General features: G+C 50.5%; 8 protein-coding genes across 8 annotated transcripts; 4 read left to right on the plus strand and 4 right to left on the minus strand.

Annotated features, from left to right (window-relative positions):
• Nucleotides 1-986: 986 nt before the first annotated feature.
• FPRO_00192 (uncharacterized protein) lies at nt 987-2,119 on the minus strand (the record flags this gene model as incomplete). The annotated part of the gene is made up of 2 exons (XM_031225664.1): nt 987-1,830; nt 1,884-2,119. The coding sequence occupies 2 exons, from the start codon at nt 2,117-2,119 to the stop codon at nt 987-989; spliced, it is 1,080 nt and encodes a 359-aa protein (XP_031076278.1).
• A 1,523-nt stretch (nt 2,120-3,642) lies between these two features.
• Nucleotides 3,643-4,905, minus strand: FPRO_00191 (uncharacterized protein; the record flags this gene model as incomplete). Its single annotated transcript, XM_031225665.1, has 3 exons — nt 3,643-3,957; nt 4,089-4,602; nt 4,658-4,905. The coding sequence occupies 3 exons, from the start codon at nt 4,903-4,905 to the stop codon at nt 3,643-3,645; spliced, it is 1,077 nt and encodes a 358-aa protein (XP_031076279.1).
• A 1,831-nt stretch (nt 4,906-6,736) lies between these two features.
• On the minus strand, nt 6,737-7,792 carry FPRO_00190 (uncharacterized protein; the record flags this gene model as incomplete). Its single annotated transcript, XM_031225666.1, has 1 exon — nt 6,737-7,792. One exon carries the CDS (start codon nt 7,790-7,792, stop codon nt 6,737-6,739), a length of 1,056 nt encoding a protein of 351 aa, XP_031076280.1.
• Nucleotides 7,793-7,963: 171 nt separating this feature from the next.
• FPRO_00189 (uncharacterized protein) lies at nt 7,964-9,349 on the plus strand (the record flags this gene model as incomplete). The annotated part of the gene is made up of 1 exon (XM_031225667.1): nt 7,964-9,349. The coding sequence occupies one exon, from the start codon at nt 7,964-7,966 to the stop codon at nt 9,347-9,349; it is 1,386 nt and encodes a 461-aa protein (XP_031076281.1).
• Nucleotides 9,350-10,437: 1,088 nt separating this feature from the next.
• On the minus strand, nt 10,438-12,308 carry FPRO_00188 (uncharacterized protein; the record flags this gene model as incomplete). The annotated part of the gene is made up of 3 exons (XM_031225668.1): nt 10,438-11,273; nt 11,321-11,601; nt 11,653-12,308. 3 exons carry the CDS (start codon nt 12,306-12,308, stop codon nt 10,438-10,440), a joined length of 1,773 nt encoding a protein of 590 aa, XP_031076282.1.
• Nucleotides 12,309-13,337: 1,029 nt separating this feature from the next.
• Nucleotides 13,338-15,000, plus strand: FPRO_00187 (uncharacterized protein; the record flags this gene model as incomplete). The annotated part of the gene is made up of 8 exons (XM_031225669.1): nt 13,338-13,437; nt 13,799-13,908; nt 13,964-13,974; nt 14,019-14,061; nt 14,117-14,240; nt 14,302-14,489; nt 14,576-14,698; nt 14,791-15,000. The coding sequence occupies 8 exons, from the start codon at nt 13,338-13,340 to the stop codon at nt 14,998-15,000; spliced, it is 909 nt and encodes a 302-aa protein (XP_031076283.1).
• Nucleotides 15,001-16,238: 1,238 nt separating this feature from the next.
• On the plus strand, nt 16,239-16,463 carry FPRO_00186 (uncharacterized protein; the record flags this gene model as incomplete). Its single annotated transcript, XM_031225670.1, has 1 exon — nt 16,239-16,463. The coding sequence occupies one exon, from the start codon at nt 16,239-16,241 to the stop codon at nt 16,461-16,463; it is 225 nt and encodes a 74-aa protein (XP_031076284.1).
• Nucleotides 16,464-18,644: 2,181 nt separating this feature from the next.
• FPRO_00185 (putative transporter MCH1) lies at nt 18,645-20,342 on the plus strand (the record flags this gene model as incomplete). Its single annotated transcript, XM_031225671.1, has 1 exon — nt 18,645-20,342. The coding sequence occupies one exon, from the start codon at nt 18,645-18,647 to the stop codon at nt 20,340-20,342; it is 1,698 nt and encodes a 565-aa protein (XP_031076285.1).
• Between the last annotated feature and the right edge of the window lie 366 nt (nt 20,343-20,708).

Consider the following 20,708-nt stretch of genomic DNA (forward strand, 5'->3'; position numbering starts at 1 on the left):
CTTGAGCTCCCGCACAATAAAGAGCTTTTCGGTGAATCCCAGGATTTCGGTCGTCGAGGTCAGTGACTGTTTCTAGACAAGAGCCGGTCAAATGTACCATTTTGCCGTTAGTAAGACAGACACACATTGAATGAGAGGCGAGAGTTGGGTGGAAACAGTCGAGGTGATGAGCCTAAATACCACGAAATTCTGGAGGAAAGATGCCGTCTAGATGCAGCTGCGTGTGTGAAGCTGGAATGAAAGTGCGGGAGCGAAGTGGTGCGCGAATACGGAACACAGCTGGGAACCAGGAAAAGGTCGAGAAGCTGGCCTTGCGGTGGAAGAGAAACGAGATCGAGGGGAGGTTCAGGAGGGAAGGGAGTCGGCCCGTGATGGCGGAGGGACAATCGATCACGGCGGGGGAGAGTTTCTTGAGGCAGTCTTGTTAGGTACCGACCTAACTTCAGCCCGCCTGCAACGCGAAGGATCGCGATTTCAGGGACTGGCTTCCACTGTGAGGTCAGCGACCTTAGTCTTTCAGCAACATCGCTGCTACCTCCACACATTTCAGTCGCCAAAGCACATATCGAATCACATTCATGGGGCGGGTGATGATTTCCAGGTATCTAACAGCTCTGGAAACATGCCGCAATTGGATGTGTAGTCTCTGTCTTTGTCTCTGGCGGATATTGGTGTCGGTTTCTACGCAGCCATCAACACCACCTTATCAAGATATTCACAATGGCATTTGTAAATACTTCACTTTGTGACTTTAGGATCCAGATTATCGACTCATACATCATTATTATTCCTTTGCGTAGTAAAGTGTAGGCCTAAACCTCTGCATCGACATCCTCGTAAAAACCTGAACTCCAACGCAACACAACAAAACCTTTCCGAAGACTCTGCCAGGGTAAGACATTACCTTGATAAGTCTTTTCTTTTTGAACAAAAAACAAAAACAAAGAAGAGGGGAACAGGAAGAAGATACAGAGCACGCATTGTACTCAACGGTACCAGTCACGCTCATCCCCGGGGGCCTCGATCGTGACGACCATCACACCGTTGGGGTCGCGAACACCACGGTGAACCATGCTGACGCCGTTGAACTCAGCGCTGCGCTCCACCAAGCAAATCTCTTCCACCTGTGTGAGTCTCGCCGCCATCGCCACGATCGCTCTCATCAGAAACGTGTCGAGGTCTGTTCGCAAGCTGTCTCCGGGGATGAGGCGTCGGCTGGGGAGGATCCAGGTCATGATCCTGGGGTGAAACTCAATGGAGAGTCGTCTGAGGTTTGACAACCCTCCCAGCTGGTCAGCAATCAAGGTCAGCCGGAGAGGGATGTCCACCGGTCGGTGTATCCCGCCGATGGGCCATCTCTCCGCCGGCCCCCTCTCCTGCACGACCAGCTGTTCGAGATTGTCAAGCTGGTTGATCTTGACCCGGATTCCTCCCCTTAAGTGCTTGAGGAAGTCGGGAAATGGTGTCTTGAAATTCACTCGGAGTTTTCGGACATCTGGGCAGTTCTCCTTGATAGAAGCTAACTCATGTCGGGCGGTGCTGGGTACAACGTCAACGGTTCGAACGTTGACCAGGACGTATCTAAGCAAGAAAGATAGAACTGGGGCGCGCAGGTCTGATCTGAGGACAGTAACCGCGTCCCAAGTTGGCACCTCCTTCACCATTCGGTTAAGTGAGGTAATTTCTCCTCTCGAGAGCCCATCGAGGGCAAGGGACAGGTTTGTCGCTCGAGGGAGATATTTCTTTGCAGAGATCAAAAGGGCAGGCAGCAAGTCCTTGCACTCGTCGAAGGGGTCTGCATCCTGTGGTAGCACCTCGATCCGAAGGTAGCTGCAAAACGAGTCAGTAAATATCATACGAGATATGTCTTCTGGACTCCTTACCGACATGCCCTGCTCATACCGTTGGTACGAGTTTGGTGCACACTTGCCAGGAATCGCATAAGAACTTCGGTGATTTGTGTTCTCGTCCCAATAAACGACATGTACCGAAAAAGTTGCATCTGCATCCCCGGTTCAACGGCTTTGCAGATCAGCGAGCTGTTCTTTAGGTCTCGATATTTCAAGTGACTTCCAATTTCCCCGAGAACCTCTAGGGGCAACGAGACAAGAGAAGCCATGCTGGCTTAGCTGAAGGGTGGAAGGGGGCGTGCGAGTGAAGAGTGATGTGGGAGATGAGAGCAGCACCGAGAGTCTGCGCTCGGTATCCTTGACGGGGGGGATTGTTTGCTGTTTCACGGAAGAGAATATTGGTCGGGTGCTTAGAATTGTGACTGGATAATTCAACGATATTGACAAGTTTAGACGTCAAGTGGTCGGCTCAGCAGCGTTGGAAGTGGTGAGAGTCTCGACCGAAGAGAAATGAGAGTTGATGCAAGGGAAGTGTTGAGTGTGTATTTTTGAAAAGAAAAACAGTGGGTAGTCTGCACTTTGGGTAGAACAACAGAAGATATCCAGCAGTGCTAGGAACTGGCGGGCATAGCACTGCAGACCAGGCTAAAGAATGGATGTGGCCGGCACAGTTACTCCCTACTGGACCTCAAGTATGCTAATGATTGTTCTTTAGGGTTCATGGGATTTATTTAGCAGTAATTTCAGTATGGCCGAGGCACTCTTGGTTACTAAAACTTGAGATTCCAGCGAGATATGTCGGGCCAGAACTCATAATCAAGCTGGTTTCCTTAGCTTCAAGCAGTAAGACGGCCCCGGTGTATGCTGGACTCTTGGGAAGTCAGGTATCAGTGTTAACGCATACGCATAGACATACTACGGCAGGACTATGGTGAACTAACGCACTGATTAAAGGAAATGGTCTTTGGATTTTACGAAACTACTATCTTGACATGCACGAAGATGTCTTGAGAAAGTGGAGTGTCTGAGGCGAGCACTCTCCTGGATACGGAACATTCTCAAAGTGACAGCAGTGATATTACTTGTGTGAATCTACGCGTGCATGATGTTGTGTATTATTGTGGCATCTTTCTCTCTTCCTGTCTCTACAACTCTACAGAAAGGTGCTGTTTCTGCTGATCACCCACAGACAGAAATCGAATTCTCAAATAAAAAGACAAACAGATACTCCGCAACTCCATGCTCCATACATGCTCACAGGGTAGTAGAGAACGGGGGGGTTGACGATTGAAGGCCGATGAGGGCGTCAACGCTTTTGCTACTTCCGCCGTCGCTTGGGCTCTTCGTTCTGAGATAATGAACGATTCTGTATTTCAAAGCACCTAAGGCTTGCTCAATGAGGAAGTTAGGCGCGAAGACAAGAGTTCAATACTCTGCGAAGTGAGCGAGGATGATGGGAGTGAATCTTTCGAAGATCAGGATTTTAAGTCTTGGTAGGCAGGTTGAGGTGAGAGAGGTAGGGGAAGGGAAGTCACTGGCTTTTGGAAGGATCTCCTTCCACTCTCCGAGGAGAGAAGCGCCGTGACAGTTGAGTGTACGGAAGCCTCGATCTACTTCGCGGTGTTATTACCGCAAGCGTTATCTCAGGGGCGGCAAGAGGCGAAGGAAAGAAAAAATACCTTTCGATCTGGTGTCTACTCAAATACGTTAGCGACTACTCTCAACGTGGAAGCATCATCAAGACTCACTGGCAGTGCCTTGCGCTTGTCACCAACGGCTGGCCTGAGCGAGCTCAGTACAGGGTCCCAAAGGGAAACGCGTGTCGGTCCAAATCGCTCTCGATAGAGAAACGAATGGTGGCATCTGCCTCCCTTACTGCCCTCAACACAATGTCTCCATGAATGAAGGCCGCTTGCTGCAGGGCAGGGATCCCGGCGAAGATCTGCTCGTTCCACTGCCGAACATAGTGTTCGACAGCGGGCAAACCCACACCAGTCCCCGGGACCCCGGGTTGATGTTCCTCGAGGATTAGACTCGGGAACGTCAACCCCAGCCGCTTGAGGTAAGGCAACTTGGAGAGCTCCTTCACGAGTACATTTAAGAACACCTTCGGAAACGTAAGTAATGGTCTGAATCTATAAGTGAAATAATGGTTCGGTTGAGCCATAGACATAATGTAGACCAGTTTAGTCTATGTTTAGACCAACCTAGACAATAGCAGACGAGAAATAAACATACCTTGGGATCCTTGCGGATCATGTCGATTGACAATGGTTTGACATGGGTTGGCGTCAGAACCAACCATTCCAACCGGCCAAATTGCGTCAATAGGCTGGTTCTGTTGGAGACAAACCTCGAGTGGTCAACAACATCTGTCGAAGCGGGGAGTTTAAATGGTACCACCAATCGTCTGAGGAAAGGCGAACACTGCCTGGCGGCCTGCAATTTGGTCTGACCCCCGAACTGCAGTCCGCTGAAGGACTCCGGACGAGTCTTGCTAACCAGGATAGCCAGAAGCTCTGTGTCGGCTTCGTTCTCCATGTTGATTGACCGGAGGCTATTCCATACAGGCAGGCCCGCGCACCTATCGCACAACTCATCTCTCTGGAAGTCTGTAAGCCACCAGAGGTCCAGCTGGATCCCCTGAAGGTTTTTCATGACCCCAAAGCAGCTGGAGATAAGCCGTGGGAGTATCAACCCGATTTCCAGAACAGGGGAGGGAACGTCGGGCTCAGTCTCGATGGTTGTATACCTAAGTCTTATGTTAATGGAGGTTCGCAATGTCGGGCGAGATAATTTGAGGTTACTTGATGGTGGGGACAACGACGTCCCTAGTTGTTGCCTGGGTCTTGTTTGCGACGAGAAATGCAGCCAATTCCCCCACAAGATCTCCCTGAGTTCCCCTGAAAGACACGTCATGAAAGAATGATGCTGCGTAGGCCTTACGCATGGATTTAGATGCGACGATAATCCCTGCCATCTCAGAGGGTCTCAAAAAGTTGCCGATCTCCAGGTGAACCTCTCTTGGTAGGCTCGAGAAAGAAGGCGAAGACATGATGGGTAGGTGAGAGCTACGGAGAGGTCAGTGGAACTTACTCACAAATAAGCGACTTCTGGAAGGAATAGATCGTGGGACCAGTATTGTAGGTCGAGCAGATTGTCGTTCTTGTTGAGATACGAGAGAGTCTGAGATCTGAATGACAAGGATAAAGAAAGTAGTTCACATACTTGCTTTTGATGGGCATATAATTTAGAATCGTATTCGTATGAGGAAAAGAAATGAGCGATGTAGAAAGGCTTTTCTGTTTAATTTGCGATCTTGAGGTTTATGCAAGTCTTGTGGAAGAAGGAAAAACGAGGGGAGGTTTGGACTTCTACAAATATTTGACCCGCTCCCGAGCAGCAACGCCAGCGCCAGTAGGAGACCAGCGGGGAAGGACTGACGGCTGCTTGTCAGTGCTGGCTCAGTATTCTTCACGGAGCATTCAATTCCATACTTTTCGCTTACAGTACCGCTTGGAACGACAGTGAACATCTGCGCTGAGCAAGCTACCTAGGTTAGGTAGTCAACAAGAAAGGGGTTACTGTAAGTTATCGAACATTGAGGTGAACACTGGTTGATACGTCCCGTTCACCTCAATAGTTCCCTATGAACAAGTTAGTAAAGTGGAATACAGACTGATTCGAAAAACAGACTTAGAGTGACTGTGAGGCAACTGCAAAGCGGGTGTTCCGGTACCCAGCTTCGAGTGTTCACATTGTTGATCAAAGGGCAGTCTCAAAGGCATCTCGAGGTGAGCATCAACCCCATTCTATCCCGAGAAGTTACAAACGCTAACCTTTTACACTCCAACTCCAGATTTTATTTCCATGTCCCAAGAACAAGTCACAAACTCGAATTCCTGCTCCAACTCCGAAGCCAGAATCTTGTCTTTGCCCCACCGTTTCCCTTTCCAAGATCGAATCCCCACAGACAACGTCAAGTCAAACCCACCAACCATACCTGAATTTTAATTCATAGACCTTATCGTCACAGCTGCCGGATAATTCGACCTGAACATGTGCGCCAACTCGCTGCACCAATCAGCTCATCCTTCAGGCACAACGCAGCGAAGATGCTGCCCGTGGGGACGAGCCCGACTCAGGGAGCGACCCTTTGTTTTCAAGAAGGAATCGGAAGCGCAAAGCAATAGCTGATTCAGGGGCAACAGTATGACCTGTTGCGTGCTCCCTCGCAGCCAACACTAGCCGATTGTGCATTCTTTCACTGATACAAATATCTTTGACCGCAATTTGAGTTTATTGTCTGACAGCAGGCTCGTCTACGTCTTCTGCGCAGCTACCTAAGGCCTACAGCTACAAACTAAGCGCCTCAACCACTGCAGTGTGTAAAGTTTGGGGAAGCAAATCATCAACGATATAATTCGGTGTACTCTGATTCTTTTTACTTGTTTACTTTCTCTAATAGATCACACGAAGCTTTAATACATGCCCATGAAGTTAATGGTTTAATTTACATGCATGGTTATCTCGTTGACCAGCCTTGCGCCTTCAACCAAAACCGCCATTGATCTGTGTCGTGTTCTGTTTGCTTAAGAAGACTTTGAGGTCAAAATTTATACGGAAACACCACGCAACCGACACTCCAGCGCCGCCGGCGGTGATACAGCCCAGGGGTTTTCTTAACAGGTACGCGTTGGGATCGAGAACCATGTTTATATCAGCCATTCAATTGAGCTGTCAATCTCATGGTGCGTTCGAGTATACATGGCCTTTGACGGTACCTAACCTCCACAGGATCAAGACAACACCTGTTGCAAAGCATCTCCGCGAAATACACTTTCCACCTCTTCAAAAAAGCATCACAATCAGCCCTCAGCCCTTGGTCACGTCAAGAACTCTTCCTTTCCCTGGTCGATCAGCACCTCCCTCACAACCTCCAAAACCCTTCCATGGTCCTCCCTTGCTCCAACAAACCCAAAGTTCGCACTCATCTTCCTCCCAGCCGTCAAGTCAATCTTCTTCCCATGGACATCCGTAATTTTACCACCAGTCTCTTCGAACAACAACATGGCACCCGCATGGTCCCAAGCTTTAGCGTATCGATCTCGACGCTTGTAGACCCAGACTGTCGTGTTACCGAGACCCATCGCGAGAACCGCCCAGCGAAGGACCCAAGGCAGGAGGTCGTTTCCTGGATAAGCAGTGTTGAGACGCGAGGCGACGATTTCGTGAATGCCGGAGAGGGCGGAGTCAACTGTTGAGCTGGTGACAAGGCTGATGTCGTTGGAGTTGTAAAGAGGGAGTCGCCTCGGTTGATCGGTTTGCAGGGGGCGAATGTAAGCGCCGTGGCCTTTGACAGCGAAGAATATACATCCTTCACCAGTGCGATCAATTTCTTCATTCTTGAGAGGTGCCTTTGCATCAATTGACAAATTTGGCGCACCAACAATCCCAACAGTCTGTTCACCATCCACAAGCAAAGCCATGTTGATAGCATAAAGCTGACCGAGTAGATAGGTTTTCGTCCCATCAATTGGGTCAAACACCCAAGTTCTCCCGGTGGCAGACGGGCTACTAGCCCCGCACTCGTCAATAAGATCACACATCTGCTCCCTGCTCTCAGGCAACTTGCACAGAGACACTGTATCCTCATCCCCAGCAACCCCCTCCAAGAGCTGCCAAACCCTCTCCATCAACACAGGGTTCTGCCTCAAGTCCGAAGCATCTTCCTCCCCAACAACTTTGTCCTCCGGAAACGCATTCTTGATCGTCGATGTGAGGAGCGCCTGGACCGCAAAATCGGCTACTGTGACAGGACTCAAGTCATCCTTCTCAATTGCGCCTTTGTCCTTATCACAAACAATCGATTGGCTCAATTGTGCAGCTTTTTTCAAAGCGCCAATAGCGACGGCGACTTCTTTTGCGTACGGACTGTTCATTTCGAGTTGTGTTGAGGGATGATGAGTGTTCTGTGAACAAACAAACCCCGCTTTGAGTAAATAGTGGATAACTGCATACTGACCTCATTCACGCTTGTAAGCTAGCTCAGCACTTACTCATCTCATCTCATCTCATCTTCATCAACACCAACAATAGATGGATCATCACACATGCCTGAAAGATCGCTGAAGCTCGACTCCGCCGCCAACACTTTTCTAGGCGAACCGTTTGAACTCAAACCTCTTGTCAGTGAGATTCTGCGCACCAAGTATTGTATCCCCGGAAGCATCTTTCTTGTCGAGGGCGTTGATCGCATCTCGGTCTCAAGATCAGGACGATGGCAAGTCATCCGAATTATTCTTGGCGATGGTGAGGTCTGTATTCAGGCGATATTGGCGCCTGATATGCACCGCTTCGTCACGACAGGGGACATCGCCTTGGGGGCTTATGTTCGCTGTGAGAAGTTCGATGTCAAGTGGAAGGAAATTGGTGAGGAGAGCATGGTGATGCTGTTGGTGAGAGATCTCATCACAGTCGGTTGGAATGAAGCATATCGAGTACTCCAGAAGAAGGAGGAACCTCTGCCTGAACAGATTCCGGCACCAGCACTTCAAGCAAAGTCTGTGCCTCAGTCCAAACCAGCACCAGAACCTGAGCCAGAGGTCAGGCTGGCTCCCGATCAGCCCGAACTTCCAAAGGGACCTCCCAAACCAGTCTTTGAGGATTACATGGAGTTTGATGATGTTGACGAAGCAGCAGCCGAAGAAGCTTTCGAAGCCTTTGAGAGACTCATGGATGACAACAGACCCAAGACCCCCCAGAAGCCACCTCCACTTCGAAAGATTGAGTCTCCACGAAAGACGGCGGCACTTCCGAAGCCGCAGACACCAACCAAGGGAACACTTTGGCGGAAGCCACGTACGCCGCAAAAGACAGAGACACTGCAGAAACCGAAGACACCACAAAAGGCAAAGCCTTCACTGAAACCACAAACACCACAGAAGGTGGAGGTATTGCGAATGCCACAGTCACCGCAAAAGGCTGAAGTTCCCGGAAGACCACAAATTCCACAAAGAACTGCGATAACCCAAGAGACACCAACATCCCACCAAGCCATCGCCCTCCCACGAGACTGGCACGATCCCCAAACCCCTCTCAAGCTCACCACCCTCCGTCAAATCCCCCACCTGCCCTACGCCCAGAACTGGTCCTGCAACGTCCTCGCCATAGTCTCCCACCTCTCCGCAGTTGAGCCCTCGAGTCTTCCGCCATATCGACAGCGGATTGCACGTCTCGCAGACCCGTCTACGTCGAAGCAAGTACACCTCACAGTCTTTTTGGATCCAGAAGCTTTCACTCCTCGTGTTGGAAGTGCGGTGTTGCTTGTGGGTGTAAAGAACCATCGTTTTGATGGGGGCAGTTTGAAGAAGTATGAGAGCGATCGCAAGAATGGACGGTGGTGGTTTGAGAATCCTATTGAGATGGACTGGTGTGATGTTGAGGGGATTAATGATTGGTGGGCGCAAGTGACTGCGGCTACACAGGGTCGACGTTAGTACCGTAGATGAATTGACTCCGTAAGTTTCTTGCGCTATCTCGTTCCGGTGTCATCTAGATTACATCCGAGGCCATCAGAAATGAAGAAAGTAGTGTAAGAAAGTCTCAATACAAATGCCATACATTATTAAACACTAGTAGCAAATATCTAGGGGTATTGTTCATCATCCCTTTCCGTCAACGCCAGGATCGCCGTCCTCTTCCTCACGATCTTTGATAGCCCCTTTGGATCGGGAGTCCGCTCAAAGCACTGAGGGCAATAGCAAGATAATCCTTTTGACTGATCCCCAGTCTAATCAACATAACGCTCATCAACAATAATAACAAAAAGAGGATGTACCCTCTGCCAGTGAACGCAAAGAAAATAGCGAAACCTCTGAAACACGACCCAGCGTGAGATGGCAAGGTGCTTGGTGAAGGGGCGAAACGAGCTGTGTTACCAGGCTCGGCCCAGGATCCTTCTCCGGAGACTGAACCGGAGTGACCTCACCTAGTCAATATCCACTGACCGACAGCCTTGGAATTGACAGCGGTCCGAACTGCACAGTCTCCGACTTTAGCAAGCCCTCCAGGCGATGGTGCTCAACGAACTCTTGCTCCTCCTGAGACAACTCCTGCAGTCAATATCATTTGGCGACCTTTGGCAACCTCATTTAACCTGGTAGTTGGATACGAGGGCTGTAAGGGCGATTTTGTTGATGCCCTACTAAGTGAAGGGGAGCACATTTGAGGTGTCAGGAGATGCGCCTCTCGAAAACGATCTTAAGATATGTTGATCTGTGGTGACAGTTGTGTTGGAGGATGAAGTTGTCGGGATGTAAATTGTGGCAGAGAAGTTTGGTGTTTTAGGAAAAGAATGACAGGGCCGCTACTTTTCAGGAGACTGAACCGGAGTGACTCATCTAATTTGGTAGTAGGGACTGCCAAGTTCGGAACTGGTAAAGGCCTGGGCTGGATATCCTCCGGCTTGAGCAGGTCTTTCAGGCGATGTTGCTCAAGAAACCCCAGCTCCTCTTGAGACAGGCCTGCGCTCGTTACCATGCGGTGGTGGTTGATCGGGGCAGCCCACCGCTACCATGTTCTCTCCTCAATTCCCGTCGTCCCCGCCAACATCCCCATCTTCATCGTCCCCTTCCTCCGGATCGTCCTCGTGCTTAAGTTCGATAAATCTGGCGTTCTGCCAGAATTGAAACCTGAGCGGCAGATTTTCTTGACCCATATCCTGGAATGGTAGGGTGTGATCAAACAAGGTCCCCGGGTTTTGGGCCTGTCTCTGTGGCTTGTACAGAGCTAGCCCGCCGAGGCTCGGCACAATAACAAAGTCGTCGTCCTGGAACACCTTTGTACGCAGCACCTGCCCAGGGTCGGCGTGTCTCATGGGTCTCCATTGGGGCACTGGCGCTGCTGGTGCATCCAAGGGTCGGAGAGTCTCCAAATGAGTCTCTGTATAGTATTCAGCGTACTCGTGAGGTCCTAATTCATCGTAGGTGATTGACGACGCAAGGACTAGATCACCCTTCCAAAAATGGGTGTCCGTTAATCTGTTAACATTCCTTTGGCCTCGCATAGCCGTAGGGTCGCCGTTATACCGGAGGTCCGAGTCTGCGGAGAGAAATTCGTAGTCGGCAAAAGCCTCTGTGAAGAGGTTGAAGGTGATCACGTTCCAATCGCCCTTCAAGGTCTTAGGCTCACAGCAGCCGCAGAGCTCAAGCTTCCTCTTCTCGACGCCCTGGAAGCGGTAGGTGGCTAGGGTGTAGGTGCCGTGGTCGTCTGACTTGCGGGCGGAGAAGGTTATAGCAAGTTGAGTGAGATCGCTGCACCCCTCCTGGGGGTTCTGCAACGGGTTTGGGATTGCCTTCGTCTTGATGGCAGCAATCTTTCCGTCTTTGAACTTGACCACCTTCAGGGTACAGAGATTCAGGCCTACTAGCGTCAGTAAATGTTGAGAAACTTGCGGTCAATGAACTTACCACGAGCGGGGTGGGAGAGAGCCCAGACAGCGAAGAAAACATCATCATGTTGAGGATGTGGTAACACTTGCGCCAAGCCATAACAGCCTGGCTGTGGCCCAAAGGGGTGTCCAATTACGGACAGGTCTACTTCTTGTAGAGACTCACGCCAGCTGTAGCTAAAGATTTTTCCATTTGTGGTGACAAAGAACATCTTTTTCAGATCTACATATGCGTGGTCGAGACCAGCGGGAAGGGTGAGCTCAGCCCAAGCCCCCCTGGTATCCATCTTGGCAACATGGCTAGAGATGTTAGTCTGAGGTCACTCTCAACAGAAATGCTAAAGCACTCACATTTTGTTCAAACCTGGCAGGAGCTCGAGAAGGATCAGGAAGTAGTCGCTGATTGCGGCCGCTTGGAATCGCGCGCCTCTCATGGCACTAGCAAGAGGGGCGAATCTCTCCCGATTTGCTTTTCTGATATCATCGACTATGATGATATGGGTCGACAGCTGCCACACCAGCTTTCCCTTATTGTAGAGAAAAGCCCAAGGAATGCCCTGGGAGTGGACTGCGGCAGTCTGGCGGGAAAAGAAATTGGTGGTTGACAAGTCCCAAGGTGTCCAGGTTCGACTATCGTGAGGGTACCTCCACTTGAGGTGCTTAGCTAGTTCCATCGAGAAGAGCTTTTGAGGGTGATCATTGGGGTTCATAGGGATAAGGCCAGGGAAGAATGTGTTTAAGGCTTGAGCCATTGTTTCTTTCTGACCGAACTTAGTCTTCCAACTCTTGCTTACCGCAAGGCAAGCGCGGTAATCTTCAAAGTCGAAGTACTTCAATATCTCACAGACCATCTCAGGTGGTAGCTTCTCTAGGCCTGCAAGGGTGATCGTTGTCTCGGAAATCTTCTTTCTCAGGTAAAGGATATCGAAGGGCGAGAGACTCTCGAAGAGAGCATCAAGCTCCTCCTTCCTGGAAGCAGCGCGCAAGGACTTGTCATTTTCGTCCATTGCTGCAAGTCTTTAACGCGTTTATGCGTGTAGATCGATCAGAATTATTCAGTGGTAAAAAAAGAATTGAGAGCGGACGAGTTTTCAGAAGTTGAGAAATGAGTGTTACCAGAGCAAGTTCCCCTCCTGTAGGGGACTTAGGGACTTAGGGACTTCTGCATTGCACAGGTCACATGATCCACCTCCTCTGGCACTGTCACCTCCTGGCCTTCTTGCTCACAACAAAAGCTCCCAATATTTTTCCCACACAAAAATATTTCTCATCTCTTCTCCCTCTACCAAATATTCATTACCTCCTTCACCCCAAACAAATATTTCTGACACTGCGCACCGCACTCCCCAAACGCTCAAGTCCTTTCCACTGTGTTGGCTTGATATATCTCCTTGAGATGTCATAAGCTTTTACTATCAACCAAAAAGGCATGTTTTCTCCAATAATATCCCTCAGCTCTTGGATGGCATCCAGAGTTGAGCTAACTTTTCATCACCCAGTTCCTTGTGTACTATGGGCACCACTGGCTCAGATTCACTGTGCCTTTGGTCCGCCAACGCTCACTGTAGCTGGTGAGTGTGGCTCCTGAGCAGGACGGAGCGCCTCACTCAAGTCCATCGGTGCCTTGGCCGGTCCTCATTCACAAGTTAGTATGACCCTTCGGAACAAAATCATCAACACTGACCCCTCATGCAGCACGATCTGGCGTGAGAATTATTTCCACCCGTGGATTTTCAAGGGACGTCGAGAGCGCACCGGACCCAGCAGAGTTTTAACGCGTGAGTGACGCCTCTCAAATATCTTCGTGAGACTTGGCACTGACATTCGACAGATGTTGACATCCCGGGTCTTCGGACTTTGGTGATATTGCTGAGTGTCAGCTGCGGCTTGAGACCCCAATTGGAGGGTGATGCGGACCGTCCCTGAGGCGGATCCGACCATCGACTCTTCAGCATTGGGTGCTCTCCTGTCCCCCATTCAAAACGAGGTGATGCTGAGTGTTAGCTGCAGAGTGTAACTCACGTCGGAGGGTGACAATGACCGCTTCTCAGGCGGATCTCGATCCTCACTCTCCAACCACCAATGGTCTCTTCACTATTCTGCAACTCTTCAGAATCCAGACTACTTTGGAGCCGAGTAAGTCGGCGCCAACCCTTTTGCCAGGCCTCGAAGGCTATCACAGCTCATGCCCCGATTCAAATTGGTGTGACGTTGAGCACCGCCTCCGAATCATGACCCACGCCTGAGGGTGACAGAGACCGCCTCTCAAGCGGATCTCGCTCCTCCCCTCATGCCCTTCCATTCTCCTATTCACCTGCCGTACTTTCCCCTGCATTTTCCAAGCACAACAACCTTCGTGCTCTCGATTCAGCGCGTTGCCACTGATTCACCAACTCTCTACCTCCCCCACACCAGGGGTGATCCTCTTCCCCCGCTCTCGGGGCGAAGCATTAACAACAGCCGAATGGCAACACCTGGGCTTCATCGGATGCTGCAGTTGGTACCAGAGTTTCCGTCCCGCATCAATTTGCCGCCCTCTCTCAGGGCATGTACCGTCCCCATTTATGGGTGAATCGAACATCCTTCCCTCGTAATGAGGTGACAGCGGTACGTCGTGAACACTGAGAAGCATGTTCATAAGAGCTAACTTGACACCATACAGGCCTTAGCAAGGTACGCTACTTGGATGAGACATGTCTCTGAGCAACCTGTTGAAGGATGTTGACGCTGGTATCCGTCCCTCTTCAGGAGGTGAAAGCGGTATGTGACAAACACTGGGGCACGTTTGCATGAGCTAACCTTATGACTCCAACAGGCCCTACCAGGACGCGCTGCTCGGATGAACCAATGGACTTTCTTCAACAAGAAAATCGAAGCCTTCAAGGCTCAGTCAAACGATGGAAGCACTCCTTCAACCCCCGTCAAGAAGGCGACTCCTGGTAAGCCTATGCTCTACCTCTGATCACAATGATCAAGTACACTGACATGCCCTCAACTCAGGTCGGAAGCGAGCCCCCAAGGCCAAGAAGGGCGGTTCCGATGAACAATCAGCCGCTCAGGTCATGGAAAACCAAATGTACCAGGCACAGCCAGTGCTCACTGGCAACTTCATGCCTATGGACGATGTATTTCGACCGTTGGCACGAGGTATTGGTGAGACGCTTGAGCACCATCCATTTTCAGGGCTAGTACATTCGGCTGGGTGATGGTGAAAGGCGGTAAGTCGAAAAAGCTGAGAGGCATGTTTGTGGAAGCTGACTTGACACCTCAACAGGCCCTACCAGGGCACGCTCCCAACCCCACGCCTGATGCCACTGAGCGAGCCCCTGAAGGACAGGTCTTTGTCGCCTCTCAGCAAGTCCCCGAGGACCAGCTTGTCGTTGCTGCTCAGCAGCATGTATATCAACCGGCCATGCCTTACACCCACATGGTCCCCCAATAACCTCCACCCATGCCGCCTAATGGGTTATATGCCGATGCTGCCCCCAGCCATGGCTCCCGTCGCAGCTCCTGGTGGCTTTAACTATATGGACATACCTCAGCATCCTCATCTACAGTTCAATGAGCCTATGCAGATATACCCAGGCCCATCTCACCATGAGTATGCAGGCCCAGGGCCATCCTGCCCGCTCCGGCGTGACAGCGTACTGGGGTTGCCTGTGTAGATGGTCCGATGAAGAGGAGGCCTATGAGACATAAGCCTATTTGCCAGCTTCCTGAGTGACAGCAACACTCTTCCCTCATATTGAGGTGACCAGCGGTACGTCAATAAAACTGAGAGGCATATTCATGAGCTGACTTTGAAACCCAATAGGTCCTTTCCGGGCGCGCTTGATCAGGAATGACGAAGGCACGGAACATCGTATCGAACGTTCCATGGACGTAATGGAGGCCGCACGCCGTTCGGTGTAGGTGCAAGCCATCTTCCCGCCCTCATTCTTGGGGGACGGTGACATCCTGCTGCAGGAATGGCGAGGGGACTGAGCACCGAATCGAGCGTGCGTGCTGCGGTAGTTGGGCCTGCCAAGGCCGGAGCCTGCAAAGCTGTACAGAGGGACACGCAGTGGAAGTCTGCAAGAGCTTCTCGCTCATTCACGACCATCACAACACGTACACAAATCAGTCAAAGACACCTCCTACTCGCTTCCATCCTCAAGTTTGCTTCCTATTACATCTATATTTACTCTTTCCTATCCTTTCTTTGACCTCAAGCCCTGCTCGTGTTGAAATTACAATACGCGAAAGACCACGACGCGCTTCGAGCACCGTGGAAGAATCGCCTGCTATAATCTCGGTCACCAGGAAATGGGGAGCGTCAACATCGCTTGCTCCCTTACAACGCAAGAGACGTTCACCAACACAAGGCACAAACCTCTATCTTCTTCGACCTTTCGACCTCAAATCACCTTGCTATCCTAACTACGCTTGCTCTTCCCTAAGGTATGTCGCCCTTCTCTTTGTGCTGTTTCCCTCTGGGTCACTTCACTCCACGTTCCTTTGCCTCCCTCTTCAGCATCTAACATTTGCCCAGAGAACTTCAAAGTCGATGATCCTCATACTGAGCGGCGATGGCATCAAGGACGAGGACTAAGTTCTCTCTGCTGATTTAAGCTCTCAGCCACAAGTCTCAACTGCAAATAACACATCTAGCTCACAACTTGGACATTATACCACAATGCCTTACCAGTTGCTACCGCGTAAGTCTGGTGACAGGTTACTGGGTGGCGACGGTGAAGACACGCCTTTCGCAGTGAGGTCGACAGGGCCAACACCGCTAGGGCGAGCGAGGGGACGTGGAAGTGGCTGTCAACATCGCTTGCTCCCTCAGCCCAAGAGACGTTCACCAACACAGGCACAAACCTCTGTTTTCTTCAACCTGGAGTCAGTTTGCTCTCACATCAATGTTTGCGAGAAAGACTTGAAAGTCGGTGATTCTGATGATGAACGTCAACGACATTAAGGATGAGCAACAAGAAAATCGACTCACGGTCACCAAACCCCAAAACCATTTTGCACACATTTTTTCAGAAAGTGCATATGGATATGGAAGCGACGCGGTCGTCAAGGATGAGGATATGGATGTCGGGTGCTCCGAACGCCAATTCGACAAGCGGGTGCCGCGTGCGGCCATTTCCATATCGATATATATTGCCAGCAACTGAATCTGTGTGCGAAGAGGTTGTCCGGTGGTCGGTGAGGATAAGCGGTCTGTGGCTAAACCAGAAACATTTATTTCACTCAATTGTGTCTTCATTGCTCTCGTCCATTTATCTCGGCGAGTCTTGCGATGCGATATACTAACCTCGATTTACACACTCCCTTCTTCCGCGTGCGGGAACACCCATCGCTTCATTTCATTCTTATTTCGCATCAGTGACACTTCTGGTGGGTTTTTCCATGTCACCAGGTTTGCCACAGCCCGTACCGAAACATTGCGATGGCTCTAACATGCAGTGTCCACAGCATCAATATGTTTCACTTCACTCCGCCGTTTTAGCTCCCTCTACATCCATGAGCACGACAGCAGTACAGAACCAGATCTTTTCTGGCCAGAATCATTCGAGACGGTGTTGCATGCCGTTTGCCAAGTTTGAGCCATGTCTCCCGGCGACTACCTCTTCTTCATTGTTGTTCGAACAGAGGCGACACGAACCTCTGAACAAGTGTCGCCACTCAACAAAGGAATACTCGGCTTGACCTCAACACCGAATCTGATGTCCTGATTCTTGTTGTATCGATTGATGGGGCCAATAGCATTATTGCAAAGGTGCGTGCCTCACAAATTCATGTTGTACAACATCTAATGGTTCCATGCAGGACATTTATCATCACGTTCGACATGAGCGGTGCATCTACTTCATATCCCATACCCGACAGCTCCTCATCGACGGAGAATACACAGTTACAGCACTGCTCCCCTTATACGTATGCCGCCACTCTTCTCGGAGAATGGCCTGCGAACACACGAGCCTTCTCGCAATAATACACGCCACAAGACTTTACTGCTACGACTAAATAAACCCACTGGGGTGCTTAAACTTTCCATTCCAACACTTTCAACCCAAACTTGAAGAGTACCCGACCCGTCGCAAGCACTTCCAGACTTCATATCCCCTCATCGTACCAACATGTTCGCAGGCCATTCACTGGGTGACAAGCAACAAGCGAGCAGCAAAACAAAAATATGGATCTCACTCCAGTTCCGAACACAGATACTCTGTATGAAGCCCTCTTGCGAGATTTGGAGCTATCATCAATGGTGACTGCCCGAAGCCTCCCGCCCAGAGAGCATTGAAGTTTGCCCTCCTCTTCGGCGACTCAAGACACGACAGGCCATTTCGAAAATCTGGGGTCTCTCTTCTGGTGCCGAAAGATGGCCAGATTTGACGATGATGCACGCGTTGCTGGAGGATGTTGATCGCCTTCTGCCGTAATATTTCAGCTGTCAAATTTAATAGAAGCCTCCAGGACACACGCAGTAAGGAAGGACGATGTGAGACTTTAGGTGAACATGCGATGCACCTGTTCCTGATTGTCGCCCATACGTTCATTGCACATCGCAAATTGACGCCTCGAGTTCAAATAATTTGGGCTCAATTAAGCCCTGTTCTTTGACATAGCACATGCTGTTCTTCGTGTTTAACCTAGCCGAACCTTTAGACTAGTGTCCCACGAGAAATGTATTACCGTGTTCTTGTAACAATCCAGCCTTCGCCAGACGTTGTACTTTACAGTGATGCAGCGTTTGTGCGGCAACAACGGTCAATCTAAAACACGCATACAGGCAGAGGAATAAGAGATAATCGAAATATTCTCTTTCTTTTGGTCAGTAATGTCAAAGATGCAAGGCATAAAGATTTTTTTTTTTTTTTTTTTTTTTTAGCTATCTCTTGGCCTCTGGCATTCTGTCTAATTGTTGTTAGTAACTGTCTAGGGTAGTCTGTATCGCAAACTGTACGACCAAGACATATGTTCTAATGATGTACAAGCTGTGAATCAGCTGTGATCTCCTGCGTGGCTTTCTGACTCCATGTCTGTCCCGGTGAAACACATGAATTGCTCTTCAATGAGCCAAAAGTGAAGGTATCTTGATGAAGCTCGTGACCATGTCTTTCAGATTGATAAGATTGATAAGGCTCTGCTCTGACTGATCCGGAAGTTTGTCCGACCTCGGCACAGAATTGTGGGGTACGATTCGGAGCATGACCCATGACGTGGGATCGCGATGGACCAGTCCCAACTGACGTGATTCACATTCACAAACTCTATCTATTCTGCTCCGTATCTTAACCATGAAACTATCCTAAACTCTCCCTCCTCAACCATCCTACACCCTCATCATTATGTCGTCTCCCGCCCCCGACGACACGCGCCTCGACGCCGATCAAATCTCCACATACAGCTCCTACGCCTCGTCCTCCGACTCATCCTCCCGTGCGCGACGAAACAAGGAGAAGCAAGCCCTCCGCCTCATCGCCTTTATCGCAGCAAACATCATAGCCCTCGCCTGCGGCTCCATCGTCGTCTTCTCCCTCTACGCGCCCCTTCTCCAGTCTCGCCTGCACTACACCCAGTTCCAGGTCAACGCCGTCGCCATCGCTGGCTCTGTAGCGCTGTACCTTCCTATTTCGCTCATTGGGTATATCTGCGATCGCGTTGGGCTGAAGCCGCTTGCGCTGGGGGGAGGAATCCTCTTCGGTAGCGGATATGGCATTGCAGCAGGTGTTTATCGAAAATTGGACCTGGAGTATCGCAGTCATCCTGGATATCGTGTCAATGGAGACTGGTCCGTTCCGTTTCTGATGTTTGCGTTTGTGTGCATTGGTATCGCGACATGCGCGCTTTACATGGCTTCTGTGTCATCTTGCGCCAAGAATTTTGGAAAAGGTCGTTATCGAGGATTGGCGCTCGCTACGCCGATTACTTGTTTTGGATTGAGTCCCATGTGGCTGAGTCAAGCGGGAACTCGTCTGTTCACTGAGACGCGGCCAGACGGCTCCAAGGGCGACTTGGACGTATTCCGCTTTTTCCTCTTCCTCGCCATCTTGACTTTCTCCATGGGTATGCTGGGCACATTCACATTACGTGTAGTGGACGAAGACGAGCTTATCGACGAGGCTATCGAGGAGCTGGAGCAGAGCGGCTTACTCGATGGAAGCTCTCTACTCGGCAGGTCCGAGAGGAGTTACGGTGCGACGGGTGATGAGACGGAGGGCTCAGCGCTACTTGATCCGTCGAAAGACGATGCAAAGTGGAAGAAGAACTGGGTCCTCAACGCTGAAACGCGTTCGTTCCTGTCTGACCGCACCATGTGGCCCTTTGCTCTGGCATTCCTTCTGATCGTTGGACCAGGCGAGGCTTTCATCAACAACCTGGGCACAATCATTGGCACACTGACACCACCTGAAATGGAAGGCCTAAGCCATCGCACTTCAGCGGCGACACATGTGTCCATCTTTGGAGTCACAAACACTGCTTCTCGTATCTTCATCGGCACTCTAACAGATCTTCTGGCACCGTATCCCCAGACACAGCACGTTCAAGCACCGCATGCTCGTTCGGCCGTGAGCAACCGCTTCTCCATCTCCCGCGTCGCCTTCATGGCCTTCTTCGCAACACTCCTCTCAATCGGTCTTTTGATCCTCGCATCTGGTCTAGTCCAAAACCACGCTGAGCGCTTCTGGCTCGTCTCAGGTCTCGTGGGCGCAGGCTACGGCGCAATCTTCAGTCTCACACCCTTAATCGTAACGATTATCTGGGGCGTAGAGAACTTTGCTACGAATTTCGGCATCATCGGTATGCTTCCTGCTGCTGGGTCTACATTCTGGGGACTTGTCTACTCAGCAACGTATCAGAACGGCGCGAACAACTCAAAGTCTGCGCCTGGGAGTGAAGAGCGTGGTGATTTATTCTGCTATGGTGAGCAGTGCTATGCTCCGACTTACTGGGCTGAGACTGTTACTGTGTGGGTTGCTGTTGGGTTACTGATCTGGGCTTGGAAAGGGAGGGGGGGATGGTCTCAGCGTGGAATTGTGATTTAGCATGTTATCTCGGCATCTCATCATCTTGGCGTTTTAGATAGACAGCATACGTGGGTCGGTCTAGTTAATCTTATAGCAGCATAGTTCTGATATCATCGAATACATAGCGTTTCTTAGTCTGCCGTTGTTCCGTTCGTCAAAGCTCCCTGCATGCATACAGCTTACCCCGGATTTCAGAACAGACTCCACTATCACTTGACCAGGGTGCGAGTTTCCCGCGGCCAACTTCCCCTCTCTTGATAACTTATCGTCTTCGGAGCCCAAGCTTAGCAGCCGATCAGCACGGATCTCAAATTTGACAACCGTAGCTCTAAACTCTGTGCATCAGCGTTCCCACTTGGTTCCTTGCAAGTCATCCAGATAGGA

This window comes from Fusarium proliferatum (assembly GCF_900067095.1).
Source record: "Fusarium proliferatum ET1 genome assembly, contig: FPRO_scaffold001, whole genome shotgun sequence".
In the NCBI taxonomy this organism is placed as follows: Eukaryota; Fungi; Ascomycota; class Sordariomycetes; order Hypocreales; family Nectriaceae; genus Fusarium; species Fusarium proliferatum.